Genomic DNA, 17,829 nt, shown 5'->3' with positions numbered 1-17,829 from the left:
AGGGGACACAAGTATGAGTTTTTAAGAACAGAAGGGAAGTTAAGTTATGAGTTGGGCATGTCAAGACAATCAGCTGCAAGCACGCCTCAACTGCGTTCTTGGCATTGTGAAATAATCCTTCAGATCTCAGTCCAGAGGCAGTAGAGCACAAAACAATCCATATATGGGATTGTAGTACAATGGGAGTGGGCAGTTATAGAAGTGGCATTGCTGGTACTATTCCCATGCTGGATAATTTGTGTCCTATTGTGTGGGAAAGAGAACACAGCCTGAAGGAGGAGGAGGGCTCACATAACAACTGGCAGTTCCAAGGCAAATACGTGTCCATGCACATGCCCTTGAATTTTACCTTCTTCCCACATCAGCAAGTTCATCCGAAGCAGCTTTTCCTAACCCAGTGCCCACCAGATATTTTGGGACTACAACACTCATCAGCTTCCACCAGCATAGCTGATTTGGAGTCCTACCTTGTGGCAAAGTGGGAAGACTTCCTATGGAGGTGTTGGTGGTAAAACGTGACAAGAGGCTTCCCCAAGCTTTGTCTTAGGAAGAGTCAGTTCCAGCTCTCAGCGAGTGCCCTCTTTGCAGACAGAGCATTGGTGTTAAAGTTGCAATATCAAATGGCTATGTGGTGAGGATGGAGTTGCACCACTTTTTATTATTGATACCATGGACACCAGGAAATAGCCAACTGCTGAAAGCCCTCCAGCTTACAACAGCTTTGCCAGTGGGGAAAATAAATCATTTCCCTAGCAGCAGTCTGTTGCCTTTTTAAGTTCTGGGGAAATGCAGTATCTGTCTCTGAACAGGAAGCATTTCCTTTGCTTTTGTTGACTACAAAGTGATCATCTAGACAGGACCTAAATTAATCTTGCTGGCCATTTACCATGTTAGATTTGTGTCCATTTGCAAAACTAGCATGAGTTTTTCTAGCGCATATCTCACTGTCAAAGCAAAATATAAGCACAACTGTTTGTCCTGTGATGATACAAAGAGTTTCTGCTTACAACAGATGTATAGCAAGCTATTGATGCTGTGGTACCATATGCAATCCAGCTTGCTAGAGCAAAAGCAGCAGAACTTTTGTGATTAGCTAACAGAAACTTGAATATTGTTTTAATCTTTTAAACTTCAATAATTCATTAAACTTTAAGCAGCAGGTCTCTCTGGTCAGGTTTTATTAGCATGCTTCCAAATGAAATAAATTCTAATCAGTGTCTCTTGAGGGAGGCGAGATGGAGTTTGTTGCATTCAGAGACACAGCTCAGTTTGCGATGGCATATAAAATCCTTGCATGCTGAGTATGTCCAAGTAGTAAAAAGCTTTCATCAAAAAAGGTGGCAGGGAGAAAAATCTTGACTCATTTTCTTCAGGGTCTCATTACATATAAAGTCTCAGATTCCTATGCTGTTCTTCAGCTGCTGTTACATGACATTTTCAAAAAGCTGTAAGGATCTCATGATATTGTCATCCTGGAAGCAATGAGAAAATAAACCATGCATATTTATATTGCATACACAAACAGCTCTGCCAGGCCTGGAGGACCGGTAGAGATGGATTTCCCCCCGAAGATCCATAAATAAACCTTAAGTTGACTATGGACGAGTCCATGTTGTGGCCTGCAAGCAGCAATGGAACAAGGCAGTAAGCCTTGAGGTTGCACAACTATCCCAAATTTGCATAGAATCTAAAGTGTCAACTGGAGATTCTATGCAAATTTGGGATAGTTGTGCAAATCATGTAAATCATCATTTGCAATTAAGCAAGTTCATTTCATCAAACTATAAGCTAAATGCCATTTCCCATTTCATATACTTACTGTAAATATATATGAATCAGTTTGTTGGACTAAAATCTATGTATAGACCTGTGCCATTGCTTGACTTGAAGTTGCTGCCTTTACATTTAAATATATATTATATACCAGGGTGAGGAACCTCAAGTTGGGGGGGAGAGAGAGCAAATATGGCTCTCCAGCCCTCCCTGTATGATCCTCAGGATTCTCTCCAGCCAACACCTCCCCTTAGGCCACACATCTGACTACACACCACTGCAGTTCTTTGGCTTGGATGGAATGTTCTTTTGAACTGTAATAAAGCCCCTTGCTTGCCTGGGTGGAGAGAGATGGGACTGTGGAATACCATTCTAGTGACTTGGGAATGCCTCCCCACCCCAAGGATTCAACTGAAGTTTAGGCCAGAGAGAGAGAGAGAGGTAACAAAAATGGAAATGGCCTTGTACTGTAAATGCATAGTTAAGTCCCTGGAAAATAATAAAAACATGTTTAAATGAGTGCAAATGTACCAGTGTCTATGGCCAAAACCAATTTCCATATGAAATAGCTCTGAATGCTATGCATTTTCTCCTATTTTATACAAACTTGCATATCGCCCAGTGCTATATACTGCCAGCCATCTGTTTTTTTTTTTCATTCAAGGCAAGGCCCTGCTTCTGGACTGTGATACACTATAAACAACTTGGGCTGCAATGCAGATGCAAATGCCAGCATGAGAACTTTGCTTTGACCTGTGAGAGACTTCATTAGTACATAAGGAGTCAATTAGGATTGACTGCTCTCATTCCCTTTCCAAGATGAGGTACCTTCTCTCCTACTGAAGACTTCTTAATTAATAAGCATATTATTATGCTGTATTGTTCCAAATGACATTAACCTACTGTGACCATGGTGATCCAAATATGCATATCCAATCAATATAGTAATATAAAATAGAATCCACAAGCAAACTAACTGCAGAGTATGGAGTGGGTCTCAGTGGCTCTCTAGCGTTTTAGGCAGTGGACATTCCCTGGTCTACCTGGAAATGCCGGGGATTGAACTAGGGACCTTTTGCATGCAAAGCAGATGCTGTACCACTGAGATATGGCCCTCCTATAGTTTACCTTCCCTGTGGCGCTTCCCATTACATCTATGTGTAATGTTGAATTAAAGAACAGGGGAGCAGGGGAGCAATCAATATTCCACTAAAGTCAATTAGTTTCAGTGGAGCTGGATGGTATTCCAGATGTCTAATTTTAATCCTCTTTCTTAAAGCCTTGTGTTTATTTCACGTTTATCTTGAGCTTACAAAAATACTTATATTTTCAAAATTTCAGAGACATAAGAACCACATAAGCTACTTTTTCTACTGGGAGGGGTGGCTAACACCCCAGAGGACAGGATCACACTTCAAAACGACCTTGACAGATTAGAGAACTGGGCCAAAACAAACAAGATGAATTTTAACAGGGAGAAATGTAAAGTATTGCACTTGGGCAAAAAAAATGAGAGGCACAAATACAAGATGGGTGACACCTGGCTTGAGAGCAGTACATGTGAAAAGGATCTATGAGTCTTGGTTGACCACAAACTTGACATGAGCCAACAGTGTGACGCGGCAGCTAAAAAAGCCAATGCAATTCTGGGCTGCATCAATAGGAGTATAGCATCTAGATCAAGGGAAGTAATAGTGCCACTGTATTCTGCTCTGGTCAGACCTCACCTGGAGTACTGTGTCCAGTTCTGGGCACCACATTTCAAGAAGGACACTGACAAACTGGAACGTGTCCAGAGGAGGGCAACCAAAATGGTCAAAGGCCTGGAAACGATGCCTTATGAGGAACGGCTAAGGGAGCTGGGCATGTTTAGCCTGGAGAAGAGGAGGTTAAGGGGTGATATGATCAAGGCCATGTTCAAATATATAAAAGGATGTCACATAGAGGAGGGAGAAAGGTTGTTTTCTGCTGCTCCAGAGAAGCGGACACAGAGCAATGGATCCAAACTACAAGAAAGAAGATTCCACCTAAACATTAGGAAGAACTTCCTGACAGTAAGAGCTATTCGACAGTGGAATTTACTGCCAAGGAGTGTGGTGGAGTCTCCTTCTTTGGAGGTCTTTAAGCAGAGGCTTGACAACCATATGTCAGGAGTGCTCTGATGGTGTTTCCTGCTTGGCAGGGGGTTGGACTTGATGGCCCTTGTGGTCTCTTCCAACTCTATGATTCTATGATTGTAGTTCACCCCCCAGTTTGCACAAATACAATCTTCAATACAGAAGATATCTAGGCAGCTGCCACTAGTTCCAACGTATACCTATTTTAAAACCATTTTGGGGTCAAACACTGGGGTTCCGATTGATTTGCTGTACTTTGCATGAGTAGCTTCCGTACAGAACTGTTCAAAATCCATAGCAACCTCTTTACTAGCACTAATCAAAACGTCACAGTGTGTGTGAACAAGCCTTCAGGTTCTGCATAATTCTTCACTGAGCAAAGAATTCAGTGAAGTGCAGGGTGGGTAAAGCCTGGTGTCAAAAGCCATAAATGGTTGAGATAGAATGTTGAAAGAAAACAGTTACAGACTCAGTTAGATTAGTGTTCTCATGAGTGTTGTGCAGGTTTCAGGTTACACTTAGGGCTTTCTAGGCATGGGACAGGCTAATTGTGGAGGAGGCCTCAGGAATGCTGAGGCAATTCCACTCACACCATTTCCATTTTTGAGAGTATAAGGTATCATGCCTTGTCTTGCATTGGAACTTTCCACCAACTTTTAGTTTTGCCATGGTTGCCGTCTTTTCTTCATATAGAAACTAAAATGCAGCAGCTACTGCTTTCAGGAATCATCTGGAAATTGTGATTTCAGATGAGCAGAGAGATGGAAATTTGGGGAATTGTTTCTCACTTCTAGGTTAGTAAATATATAGCTATAGCTATCTCAATCTCTACCTGTATATCATCATAACACATGGAGAACGTGTGCAATAAATGAAGGTCTACAGAATGAGTAAGAGAGTCTTGCTACTCTTAGTGTGAAATAATAAATACACCCACAAGGGGATAAATCCCACTAGACCTTTTTCTAAGTATGCACAAGATTGCTCAGTTGCACAGACAGTTCAGAACATGACTTGGACATATCCGGATAATACAGATATATGGCGTTCTCTGTGCACATGTACACAATCCCTTTACCTCCAAACTGCAACTGTATGTGCAGCCCCATTGTATGCAATATGTGCACTGTGTCTTCCCTGTTCTTTCTACCAGTGGTGAAGTGCAGCAAAGAATCCTGAACTTCATAAGGAAGTTCAGCCATAATGGCCCAATCGAAACCCGATGTCCTGAAGCTCTCAGCTTTTGGGTGAATTGAAATCTGTGCTTTCTGGCATGAGACAATCTCTTGGTTAGATTTACTATGAAAGGAAGTCTTACCTCCTGACATGACTCAATAAACTCATCCAGGGTAACGACACCATCCTTATTTTTATCCATTTTCTGCAATACAGAAAAATACAAACTCTTTGAGTTCATAGCACTACTGCATTTACAAAGTGCAGTATAATATAGCACTGATAGGATTCATATACATTTATGTGGTTTTGCAGATTTAAACAGATTCCACTGCCCAGACACAAAATGACTGAAAATATATTAGGTATGAGTTCAAACATAAGGGAGATATATGTGCACTAACAAATGGAAATTTACCTGGAAAAAAACTTCTACGTGCTGCCTTGGAGCATCATCTTTCAGCACTGGGTAGGTGTATTTGCCCATCATATCATAAATTGCCTTTACTATATCCATCATTTCCTGGAATTGTGACAATCAAAGCACAAGGGAGACATCAAACAGGGCTCTGGCAATGAGTTGACTCACTAACATTTCTAGTATTAACCTTCAACAAAGAGAATGCAGCTAGTTTGTGGGCATCACCCTTATTCTGTGTGTTTTTTTTGAAAGCCCACACACAAAGGAATAGTGTTGCTGTGCTTTAGATCTAAATACCTATGAATATAACATATTCTGAAATCTAAAATACACAGAGTTTTCCACATTTACTCCTTAATCACCCTCAAGGAAAAAATTATGCTTGGTAACTATGCATTCTATGGATTTTTATTATTATTAACCTGGGAGCAAATTTGCTCTGCAAATGCCATCTGCTTCTACATCAAGGTAGACCTGGTGAATATATCTGAGAGTTTCAATAGCTTTAAAAAAGTAGTTTCCAATTGTGGACCTCTGTATAAAGTGAAATTAGGCTAATGAACACCCCTCTCCCTGACTGCTTATCTATCTATCTATCTATCTATCTATCTATCTATCTATCTATCATCTATCTATCTATCTATCTATCTATCTATCTATCTATCAATCTATGCAGTTTCTTGTATACACACATTACTTTTTAATGACCGTAAAGTGTGCTTTTCCACCAGTCTTTTCTAATGTAATACTAAAGACAAGCTGGCTTAATTTACCAAATTATCTTCACGCATTTTACCATTAGCTACTATGGTGGCCATGACTGTGCACCTCCTTGAATCTGATTGTAATTGAAATAAAAATAAAAATGGTCCAGTAGAGTTGGTCTATAGGGTGCTACTGGACCATTTGTTTTTTTTATTATTTTGACTGCGTCAGACCAACATGACTACCTACCTGAATCTGATTGTAATTGTTTGTTTCTATTGTTTAAATAGAGATGGGTAGATAATCTCTTGAATAGTTCGATTTGAATGCAGTATATTACATACATTAAGCAAGAATCTACACTAGCATTTGAGTAGAGGGGTCTGGCTTTGACTGATTTTGTAAAGGAAACACAATTTTCTAGGCTGCTCTTGCAGATTGCTGATGTCTCATTCATCACCATGATCAAATTCAACTAAGGTATCTGGCTTCTTTGATGTATGTAGCAAGCCTTATGAACCTTAGACTGTTCTATTTCAAAGAAACACAAACACTTCCTGGCACAGCTTGTGGCTCAAAAGAGATAATTAGTTCATGTAATTTGTTGAACATATTGAGGGAGGTTGTTGCCATGAAATCGGCGAAGTCGTTAAGGACTAAAATGGCCAAGTTGGCATATGGTGTTCCATGTGCTGTTAATTTATCTGTGAGACTCATTATTACTGTGGCCACAAATGTGTTGTGAACTTGTTCCCTGCTTTCATCTTCTTCCAAGGAAACTGGTTGGCGAGATCTAAGTCAGACATTTTGTTCTCTCAAAGTCTTGTCTCTGGCACGGTATGTCCAACAATTGCATTACTTCCTGTTTTCTTATTCCTCCTGTTAGTTTGCTAATGTCATATAGATGTGTTCTCTTTGAGATTCAACCAAAATTAAAGTGCTTTAGTTTTACCTAGAGAGTTATATATTATAATTGAATTTGTTGTAACTCCTGGGGTCTAGGGTGAGGGTCCAGGTAGATTTTTAAAAAAATAATAAAATCATAGCAAATACCTATTATTTAACATGTATCAAAAGCCAACTCATAATTATTTTTTCCTTTAAATAAGATGTATGAGTGTGAGTTGGCTTTGGCTCAGAGCCAGCAATAGTTGAATAGGCAGCACATGCTGACCTGGGCTGGGGTGTTTTCAGTCTGTCGTGCCAAGGTTGAATTACTGTATTTTTTGCTCTATAAGGCTCACTTTTTCTCTCCTAAAAAGTAAGGGGAAATGTGTGTGCGTCTTATGGGGCAAATGCAGGCTGCGCAGCTATCCCAGAAGCCAGAACAGCAAGAGGAATTGCTGCTTTCACTGTGCAGCGATCCCTCTTGCTGTTCTGGCTTTTGAGATTCAGAATATTTTTTTTCTTGTTTTCCTCCTCCAAAAACTAGGTGCATCTTGTGGTCTGGTGTGTCTTATAGCATGAAAAATACGTATGTTTTAAGATGAGCAGCTGAACAGCATTTTCCAACCCTCCATTTTCATTTCCTTTAAAAAGCTGAATAGGTGCCACTGACTCACCTCCTTGTTTATATAGCCATCTTTATTTATGTCATACAGATTAAATGTCCATCGTAGCTTTTCGTGAACTGTTCCTCTCAACAGAATGGATAGTGCCATCACAAAATCCTTTTGACAGAAGAATACAAATATATTTTAATTGGGGCAGAAAGTTTTCTCCAAGTCTCTGTATAGAAGTGTGTGTCTTATAATATGTTGCCTTATTATAACATTCCCTTCTCTACAATAACATTTATTTACACCATTAACCATCCCTTCATTAATCCTAAGGATACAGCGATGTGACTTGATGATTCTGCCTACCAGCCAAGTCCCAGTGCCTAGTTCCATACCTCCCCCACATACATTTTAATCATTTTTCTTCATCTTCATTCGAGGGAATAGTTTTGTTCCAAAGTAGACTCTTCTCAGCTCCTGTCCGCTTTCCCCCAACAATATGTTTAAAAGTTGTCCTGCTACCTTTATATTTTAAGCACCAACAGTCTGGTTTCATTCTGGTTCAAGTGGAGTCTGTCCTTTTTGCATAGGCCCAGCTTATCCCAGATTTCCCCCATTGCCTAACAAATCCAAAACCTGCTCCCTGACACTGTCTCATCGACACATTGAAACTACAAATTTGTGATAGAGAAAGCTACCTTCTAGGTTCTGGCTTTCAACATGCTACCTAGCAACCTAAATTTTGCTTCCAGGAATCTTTCAACCATATTACCCCATATCTTTGGTGCCAACCTTTTCACTTCCATGGGGCTTGCATGGGGAAGAGCTGTATCAAGAATGAGAAGACAACATGTACTGGATCAATTTCTGTTGGTTACATTAAGTACAAGCTGCCAGGCCTACAACACTTTTCTTCAGAGACATGGAAAAGAAAAGGTTTGGAAACTATGATGTCCAGTAAGATGATAGACAGTAATAATCAGAACAAACTATTATTCCATTACCTCAAATTTCACAGATCCATTCTGTGCTGTATCAAATGCATTAAAGAGATAATGGGCATACGTACTAGCATCTGAAATAAAACACAGTAAGAGGATACATTGTTAAAGAAATTTAAATAAGCATATGTACAGCTGAGCTGAATGTTCTCCTGGTTAATTTTTCAACTTGAAAGTAGTGAATTGAGAGGGGACACACCCAACCTCTTAAATCCTACCTTTCTCATACCTGCTCACTACTGTTCACAGCCTCTTCTCCCTTTGCTGCTCCTTCTGCTATCTTTCCCCCACACACTATTTCATTATTTCCCTAGTAATGCTGAGGCATTTGATCAAATCCTATATTTTAATCAAGGCTTATATTTTGATCAAGGTTGTATCTTAAAAATGAGCTCAAATTCACAAATGTTTCATGCCAGGCAGGAACTAGGCTGGCTAAGATTTTGGCAGATGTTCATCCTCTTGGCCAGAGAGGCCCTCTGGTTTATTGCGGTCATAAAAAGGCTGGAAACAAAAGGTCACACTGACCATACAAATTGCAGAATACAATTAAGCTGCAATTAAGCCTCACATTAAACTTGAGCCACAGGGCAAACGGCAAGGGCTAATGGAAACAGCAGCTGGCTAGGGAAAGCGGGGCTTCTCTCTGAAGAAAATGTTTTTAAGTTTTTTCTTACTGTGAAAACGTCTTTGCTTATAAAAAAGCTATATATGTTAATGTATTAAATATATTGGCTTAAATGTAATTATGCAAAGGATTTAGAAAGTAATAGTTGGAAGAGACCACAAGGGCCATAGAATCCAAACCCCTGCCAGACAGGAAACGCCATCAGAGCACTCCTGACATATGGTTGTCAGCCTCTGCTTAAAGACCTGCAAAGAAGGAGCTCTTTCATAGATGGTGTGTGAAAAGGTGAACAAAAGATAAAATTAGAACCATTAGCCATCTGTTTTGCAGGGAATAGGGCAAGAAGGGCCAAAGGTGATCTGGTAATTAAGGTGCCTTGTCGAGGTTAATGGCTACTTGTTTGCCATTTATAAATACAGGAAAATATAGCTCTCTCTGTCTCCCATAAAAGGTAATAGGAAATGGGTGTATCTTTTATGATTGGTTCTAGCAAACAGCCAATGGGAATTTCAACCAGGCTGATTGGACAGAGGCAGCCAAAGGAGGAGCAAGGGGTATGGGCTGAGGGAATATAAGTGCTGGCCATAATGGCAGGAGCCCAGGCCAGAGCTTGGTAACCATATACCACTGTGCCTCTCATTTATTTGTCCGACAAATAAATTATTATTTTAATTTCTCTATTGCTGCGTTGAATATTTCATTCCAGCTAAGCGTTAACCACAAGCAGGGTGATACAATGCCAGCCAGTTAGAGATCAGATATCTAGCCAGAATTGGCTCTTTGTTTATGTTTCAGTCACTAAACAGAATATGAAGCCAATTTGAGAGAGACTCGAACAATGTTTCCAATGCATATGGCTGACCATAGCCAATCAAGGCTCACAAAACTATTCACAAACCCTTTACAACTATCCTCTCCAAAAATCACTGAGATAGACACTTCTAATTCTAATTAAATTATTTTTATAAGCATATGCAAACTGCAGTCATACATGCAAGTATTCTGACATTATCCAAAATGATATTCAAAATTATACAACAACCATATCATGAGAATTTTAAAATCACATGCGGAGTCAGTTTTGGTTCAATACTTTAATGTACTGGAGGTGCCTGTCAGCCCTGCATTCCAAACCCTCTATAGGGAGATCAGTTTTCTTAAGCTGATGTGCATCATTTTTGTGTGACTCATCATTTCTGAAATTTGAGCTACACTTCATAGATGGAATGCTCTCCACTCACCCCCATGTGGGAAAAACTGTGCATAGATCTGTTTGAAAGTCTCTTCATTAACTGCTCCACTAGGACATTCCTATTGGAGAAAAAAATGAGTAAAAAACAGTTAAGATTTCATTTGCAATTCTGCCTGTTCCCAGACACAGCATTCATATCCTTATACTGTACCTCTGTGCACGTTCTGTACAGGATATATGCTAGCACCCAAGCAATCTCTTGTGGTACTTTCAATCAGTCCTGTCCCCTGCCTTCTATCAATAAGCAATTACTCTTGTAGTTACCAGACACTAAAAAATTAAGTGGAAGGGGGTTCATTACATAATTCACTCTACTGCACATATCTGGAGCAGATGAAAATATCTGGAGATTTTCATCTGGAGAAGATGAAAAAAATTAATTTGTCCATGAAACACAAGATTGTAGAGACTGCTGTGAGTTTGACCCCCCCCCCCACCTCAGGCAACAAACTTCAATTTGATTTCCATCAAATGAAAACTACAAGAATCAAGGCAAGTTGGGCTGTCTGAATATACCAGGGGTAGCCAATGCAGTTCTCTCCAGATATTGTCAGACAACTCTGAGAACAGAACTCTCGACTAGATTAGTTTTTTTACATTCTTATGTTAGCTCCCGTCAACTCCTTTCAGCATGGCAAATGGTCAAGGATGATGGAAGTTGCAGTTCAACAACATCTGGAGGGCATTACATTGGCTACTCCTGGAATGCACATTTTGATGTCTCCCAAATTACCTCCATGCCTCTGTTAACAGGATTCTGGGTGCAGTCAACAGGTGGTTACTGTCACCTTTATGCTCTTTTACTTGCTGCTAGAACCAAAATGCTGAACTAGGTGGGACTTGGTCTGATTTAGCAAAGTGACTTGTTTTTTCTTCTCTTATTGGCGTGCCAATATTAACTACAGCCCAGTTTATTGAGTTCTCTAGATGGAATGCTAGGGAGAATGCTGTATGGCTGGGCTTTCAGTGCCACAATGCAATCAGTCTCACTGACTCAGGATAAAGTACCACATATACGTGCCAGAATTAACCACTGATTCAATGTTATTGTTAGATGTGGATTTAATGGTCTTACAAGGATCCACCTCATTAGATGGTAATGCATAGTACTGCACTTTAAACTGAAGTAAGCCAGCCTTGCTTACACTTCTGCTTATTCCGCTGAGTGGGCCTGGGCTTCTGCTCCAAAGTCCTGCCCTAACCAACAGTACCACCAATGAAACCTGAGTATTTTCGTTTATCATTTCTCTTTGCATTTCTTTTATACTATCCTTATTCCATTGCTACTACATCCAGGTGGATGAGCTCTAATGCAGTCAAAGAAAACTTTTATTATTATTATAAGCCTGAATATATAGGGAACATTTTGAAGCCTGAATATCTAGGGAGCAGCATTCAAAAGCAGCATTTTATCTTTCAGATATTTAAATATCTTTAGGGCAAAAGATGCTTAAATAGAAGGGAATGAAAAGAATGAATGAGAATTAAAGTTAATCCCTCACTTGGAGGCACCACAAGTGCTGACAATAACAATAGTAAAAATTGAAGCGCTGAGGAGTGAAAGAGAGGCTTTTGAACAAGCAGACAATGAGCCCAATCCCACTAAAGCTAAGCACCATTAAGTCCCATTGGTTTTTCCTGGGAGACTTAAGGACACACTTAACCAGAATAAATCAACAAATACTTTTCAGAACAGAAACAGGAGAGAATATGTTGGATTATTTGATTGTTGTTAGCTGCCCTGAGCCTGGCTTCAGCTGGGGAGGGCGGGATATAAATAAAATTTATTATTATTTATTATTAATATTTATTTTGTGACATCATTGGTTCATCATATATGAACCAACATATAAAAATAAAAGAACTTAGCCATTCAGAATCTGGGGTGAAATTAAACCCCAATATTAGTCATATAGATCTACCCATATATGCAGAGTTGGAGGGAGAGGTTTGACAGACAGACAACACAGGGGTCGATCCTGATCTAGCATGATGGATAGGGAGACAATCATTTGCCTCAATTGCAGGCCTGGTCAGAATCGGGTCACTTAGACCTCCCCCATCCACAAGGATAGAGGCTTCGACACTGGCTACGCCCCCCAAAAAAGCTTTCAGTTAATTATGGAACTGTGAGCCATGTGTTTGCCCCTCCGATACAGGAAAAAAGAATGTCAGTATTGATAGCAAAATCAGAAGTAATTCAATCGGACTCAGCCCTAGATAAGTGAGCATACGACTGTAGCCTAAGTGACCCACTCATCTTTCCTTTGTATTGATAGCCCAGAAACCGTGTGTGTGTGTGTGCGCGTGCGCACGTGTGTGCGCCAGCCATTATGGAACAAAGATAGATGCTGATCTGTTAACTTGTCACAGTCTGCAGCTTGAAGTTGTTCTACCAAGTTCTAATTAATATTCTCACTTGTTATGAGAATATTAATTAGATCTGGTTAATTGATTAATTAAATTAATGAGATCTGGCTCCTCCCAAATTTTGCTGGTTCAACAGACTTTATAGGAATATTTGCCACTAGAGGCCCTACAGCAGGGGTAGCCAATGTGGCACCCTCCACACGTTTTGGACTTGAACTCTCATCGGCCCCAGGCCACCTGGACAATGACCAGGGATGTTGGAAATGTAGGACAGGTTTCAACTAACTAGCGACACTAGCAGAAGCCCATGAAATAACTTCTGCTAGTGCAACAGGGCTTTCTTCTATCTGCTCCCAGCAGCAGCAGCAGCACCCGAAATTGACTCGGGGTGGTGGTGTCAGGAGATTCCCCAGAAAGAGGAGAGGTGGTATTGTTCCATATGGCAAGCTAAAAATTGCCATAGCACTACATTGAATTTATCCCATGGTCCAGAACATTCCTGATATGATAGTATCACTGTCATGCATACACAACTAAAATGTTTGATGTTTTCCCTACATCATTTTTAAAATCATTTTTTATAGTTCACTATGATCTCTGGCAATATTTTGAACAAAACCTTCTGGAACAGTATAAAAAGGCAATCTGGTCATTGATCATCTAGTTTCAGCTTTCTGTGACTGGACTGCTTTCAGATGCATCTGCTAATTCCAATTTATTTGTACCTAAAATGATCACAATTTTGTCTCATAAGACCCAATAATGCTCAAGAGACCTCATTAGTAGGGGAGAATAACTTAATATGGCTGACTTGCCAGGCTTATTTCTTGTGAAACGAAGCAGGTATGCCCCTTAGTTTGATTTCTACTGGAGGCTGCATAGCTATTTAAGACTTGCTTATGAAGACTTTGATGAATCTTCTGTCTGGTTAACACACAATGCATTAATATAACTTTTTTAAAAAATGTAAACACAAAAAATAATTAGGGTGTTCCAGTACTCTTCCATCATTCCATAGTTTAAGCATTCACGGAATTGGGATATCAAAGCTTATAATGAAAACATGCCCCTCTTTATTTTGCCTTTTATTGTGAAATAACTAATGGCCACTGGATACCTCCCATTTATTTCAATGGACTCAACAACTTGAAGCCAGTTCCTCTTACCAATTCACTCTTACCTATGCCTGATTCAAACGCAGTAGTATTTACTTGGAAATTGCCATTCTTTGTTGTTCATGCACTTTGTACAAGGGATCGCATGAGAAGTGTGGAGGAAGAAGTGGCCTGGTTCGCACACGATGTAAAATTATGGTTTATTAAACTAAGGTTGTCTTTGTCCATGGAGTTTTCTTGGCAGGGATACTGGAGTGGCTTGCCGGTTCCTCCTCCAGGTGGATCACGTTTGGTCCAAACTCTCCACTATGACCTGTTCACCTTGGGTGCCCTGCTCGGCATAGTTCATAGCTTCTCTGAGTTATTCAAGCCCCTTCGCCACGGCAAGGCAGTGATCCATGAAGGGTCACTTGCCAACAAAGGTCCGTATAGTAAAAGCTATGGTTTTCCCAGTAGTTATGTATGGAAGTGAGAGCTGGACCATAAAGAAGGCTGATCGCCGAAGAATTGATGCTTTTGAATTAAGGTGCTGGAGGAGACTCTTGAGAGTCCCATGGACTGCAAGAAGATCAAACCTCTCCATTCTGAAGGAAATCAGCCCTGAGTGCTCACTGGAATGACAGATCGTGAAGCTGAGGCTCCAATACTTTGGCCACCTCATGAGAAGAGAAGACTCCCTGGAAAAGACCCTGATGTTGGGAAAGATGGAGGGCACAAGGAGAAGGGGACGACAGAGGACGAGATGGTTGGATGGTGTTCTCGAGGCTACCAGCATGAGTTTGACTAAACTGCGGGAGGCAGTGGAAGACAGAAGTGCCTGGCGTGCTCTGGTCCATGGGGTCACGAAGAGTCGGACATGACTAAACGACTAAACAACAACAAACTAAGGCTTATTAACTTTAGTTTAGCACTATGTGTGAGCCCTGCCTAGAACATAATTATGCTTTATTTGCTACCAACCATGACCAAAAGCTATAGTTTGTTACTTGTTCACAAGTCTTAGTTTTTTTTAAACTATGTATTGGCATTTTTTGAAAACCCAGACCAAGGGTTTGTTTTGTCTTAGTCATTATTTGTTTGACACCCTGTCCCAGATGCTGATAACCCTGTGTGTAACCCTTTATCAAGAAATTGTATTGCAAGAGAATAAAAAAATGAAAGACTTGCATACTCTCCTCTTAATGTGCTTATTCTCTCTTTCACCAATTTCGATTTTTGGAGTGGAGCCTGTTCGCTGGCCTCAGCAATCGGTGTTTTCCTTGAATGAACTGTTTTTTACTATGTGGCCCTTGGCTGGTCCCACACAGACCATGAATTTTAAAACAAAACAAAGCAGAATTACACTGCATGGCTTTCTTGGCTTATCTGCAGATCTCCATTAAAGTGCACACCAATTTTTTTTTAGCAGCGTTCTGCTACATGATAAAAAGTCAAACTAGGTATATATCTACCCCTTCACATCTTATTACAATTTTCTCTCCCTTTCCTTTCCAGCCAAAACTATGACCGTGAGCTGCTTGAAGCACCACCTACACATGTCTTGATTTGCTTATTTTACTTTGCCATATATATATCCCACCTTATTTCCAAGGAGCTCAAGGGGGCATGCATGATGCCTCATCACCTTCTCGTTTTTTATTCACAACAGTAGTTTGTGAGACAAGAGGTCAGTCACTAAGCTTTATGGCTAGGAGGGTATTGAGTATTGAATAAATGGCAGATACTGTGAAGTTTTTCTGATCTTTCTTTTTAATTAATGGAAGTATAGGGTTTTAGGTTTTCCTTTGCTTCTATACTTTGTGTCCCTCCAGCCCCATGTCAGATGACTGATTTAGTTTATCCAAAGTTAGAGGCATTGCGCAGTGCATGTATCATTTAAGTCCCATGGCCTTGAATTCAATTCAGCAATTCAATAGTGGAAAGGCACACGATAGAGCATTTTAAAGGGACTTCCATCTCTCAAAGAGATATCTATTAATGTACTCTGATCTTTTCATATATGAATGCTGTTGACCTATTAAAGATAACAGGCCCAGTAATAATTCCTGCAGTACATGACCCTTTCAATCAGATTGTTAATTTTGCAGCAAGACACAAAGAGAAGAGGCACTGTATGCGACATAAAAACTAGAGAGAAATGTATTCTCAAAAAATACCAATTTTATCAGTGCCCATTTTTGCTCCAGCAATCAAATCATTTTGGTAACACATTTGAGGTTTATATTATTTGAATTACTACTTTGGTGGGAGTGGGTATGTTATTGGTTTACCATGTATTAAGATCTGGATTACCTTGCCACTGCAAAGCTTTGGAAAATGAAGCATGGCAAAACAAATCCTTACTGTAAGAAAAATCAGGATCTGGATGTGTGAATCAGTCACATGATGACCCCAACTCAATCTACTTCTCATCAAATAAAAGTGGTATATGAAAGAGCTGGTCTTTTGTTTTCAGTCTCTGGTTATATTAATTCATTTCCGACAGTTCAGTTCTCAATAGTTCTGTGCTAAGGCAGATATGTGATTAGATAGCAATGTCCGAGACTGGCAGGGCTCTGATGAGTGTGTGTTGGAGGCAAGGGGACTGGAGAGGGGGACAGGGATTTATGGGGTCCAGTGCCACCCATGAAGCAGGAGCCAGGGCAGGGAGAAGAAGAAGGGGTAGAGCTTTCAGGGATGAATAGGGGGGCTGCAGGTGGAGGAAGAGGCTGATCAGGTGAGGGGGACTGGTGAATCCCTGCCATCCCCTGCCCCACTGTCTCCTAGAACCAGGAGGAACTTGATGAGGGAAGAGCAGCAACGACTTCCATGCAGGAGAAGTCCTAGATTGCATGCATGCAATCCGTCAGGGGAGGGTATACAAGCAATCCTCTGTTTGCACAGGGGTTGCAGTCCAGGCTTCTGTGCATATTTGTGTGGGCCCGAAGAAAGTGTTCTGTTCTGTACCTGTTCTGCCCTTTTAGTGACATTTTTTTTTAAAAAAACAAAACTTCCAAATTTGGTGCCATGCATGCAAGATTTTATGTAAATCAGTCATTTGCTGTATAAGTTCATGGTCCCACTGTTGCTGCAATTGCTCTGTAGGGCCCAGACCTGTGGACAACTGCCTAGAAGCTAGAAGCACGTGTGTATCCGGAGCACTGTGAGAGCTGCTGTAAGTGCTTATTTTGTTGTTAAAGAGTTAACTATTAGGTGTGTGCCTTCCCTGGAAGGGCGAGCCAGGACAAGTCATACTCAGAATAGATCCAGTGAAAATAATGGGCTTAATTACCTTAAGTCCATTGTTTTAATATATTTCCTCTGAGAATGTCTTAGGGCTCATTCACACTTCACTTGTTTGTCCCCTGCCTAGAAAGCAGGGGTCCAAGAGGCTGCAGTATTGCGGGATAGAGGTTTAATCCTTTCCTCTCTGGTCCCAGTGAAAATTGCCTCTGCCCCCAAACTGCTATTACTCCTGCACCCAATACAAATAGCAGCTTGGAAGAGGTGGTTTTCTGGCTGGCTGCTGCAAACCCACAACCCGTATAGCAAAACTCTTAGCACTTTTAAAGGTTGGGCATAGACCTAAGCAATCTGTATAGAATATGTGCTGTGATTCTTGGATAAAGGGTGGTATTATAATAATAATATTAATAATAATTTATTATTTATACCCCGCCCATCTGGCTGGGTTTCCCCAGCCACTCTGGGTGGCTTCCAACAGAATATTAAAATACAATAGTCTATTAAACATTAAAAGCTTCCCTAAACATAATAATAATAATAATAATAA

The 17,829-nt window shown here is 40.4% G+C and overlaps 1 protein-coding gene across 12 annotated transcripts in view; it reads right to left on the bottom strand.

The window, feature by feature from the left end:
• Positions 1–1,161: 1,161 nt before the first annotated feature.
• KCNIP1 (potassium voltage-gated channel interacting protein 1) overlaps positions 1,162–17,829 on the bottom strand; it is a 564,777-nt gene continuing 548,109 nt past the window's right edge. For all 12 annotated transcript variants that reach the window (XM_083719857.1, XM_083719858.1, XM_083719849.1 and 9 more), the window contains 6 exons: positions 10,562–10,631; positions 8,696–8,766; positions 7,755–7,862; positions 5,485–5,589; positions 5,209–5,271; positions 1,162–1,472 (listed from right to left, as the gene is read on the bottom strand). In XM_083719857.1, coding sequence (XP_083575983.1) covers positions 1,425–1,472; positions 5,209–5,271; positions 5,485–5,589; positions 7,755–7,862; positions 8,696–8,766; positions 10,562–10,631 — 465 coding nt within the window. In that variant the 3' untranslated portion in view covers positions 1,162–1,424. The remainder of the gene's footprint in view (positions 1,473–5,208; positions 5,272–5,484; positions 5,590–7,754; positions 7,863–8,695; positions 8,767–10,561; positions 10,632–17,829) is intronic.

The sequence above is a fragment of the Podarcis gaigeae genome, assembly GCF_964106915.1.
Source record: "Podarcis gaigeae genome assembly, chromosome: 2".
NCBI classification, from domain to species: domain Eukaryota; kingdom Metazoa; phylum Chordata; class Lepidosauria; order Squamata; family Lacertidae; genus Podarcis; species Podarcis gaigeae.
This window is presented reverse-complemented; position numbering and strand designations above follow the sequence as displayed.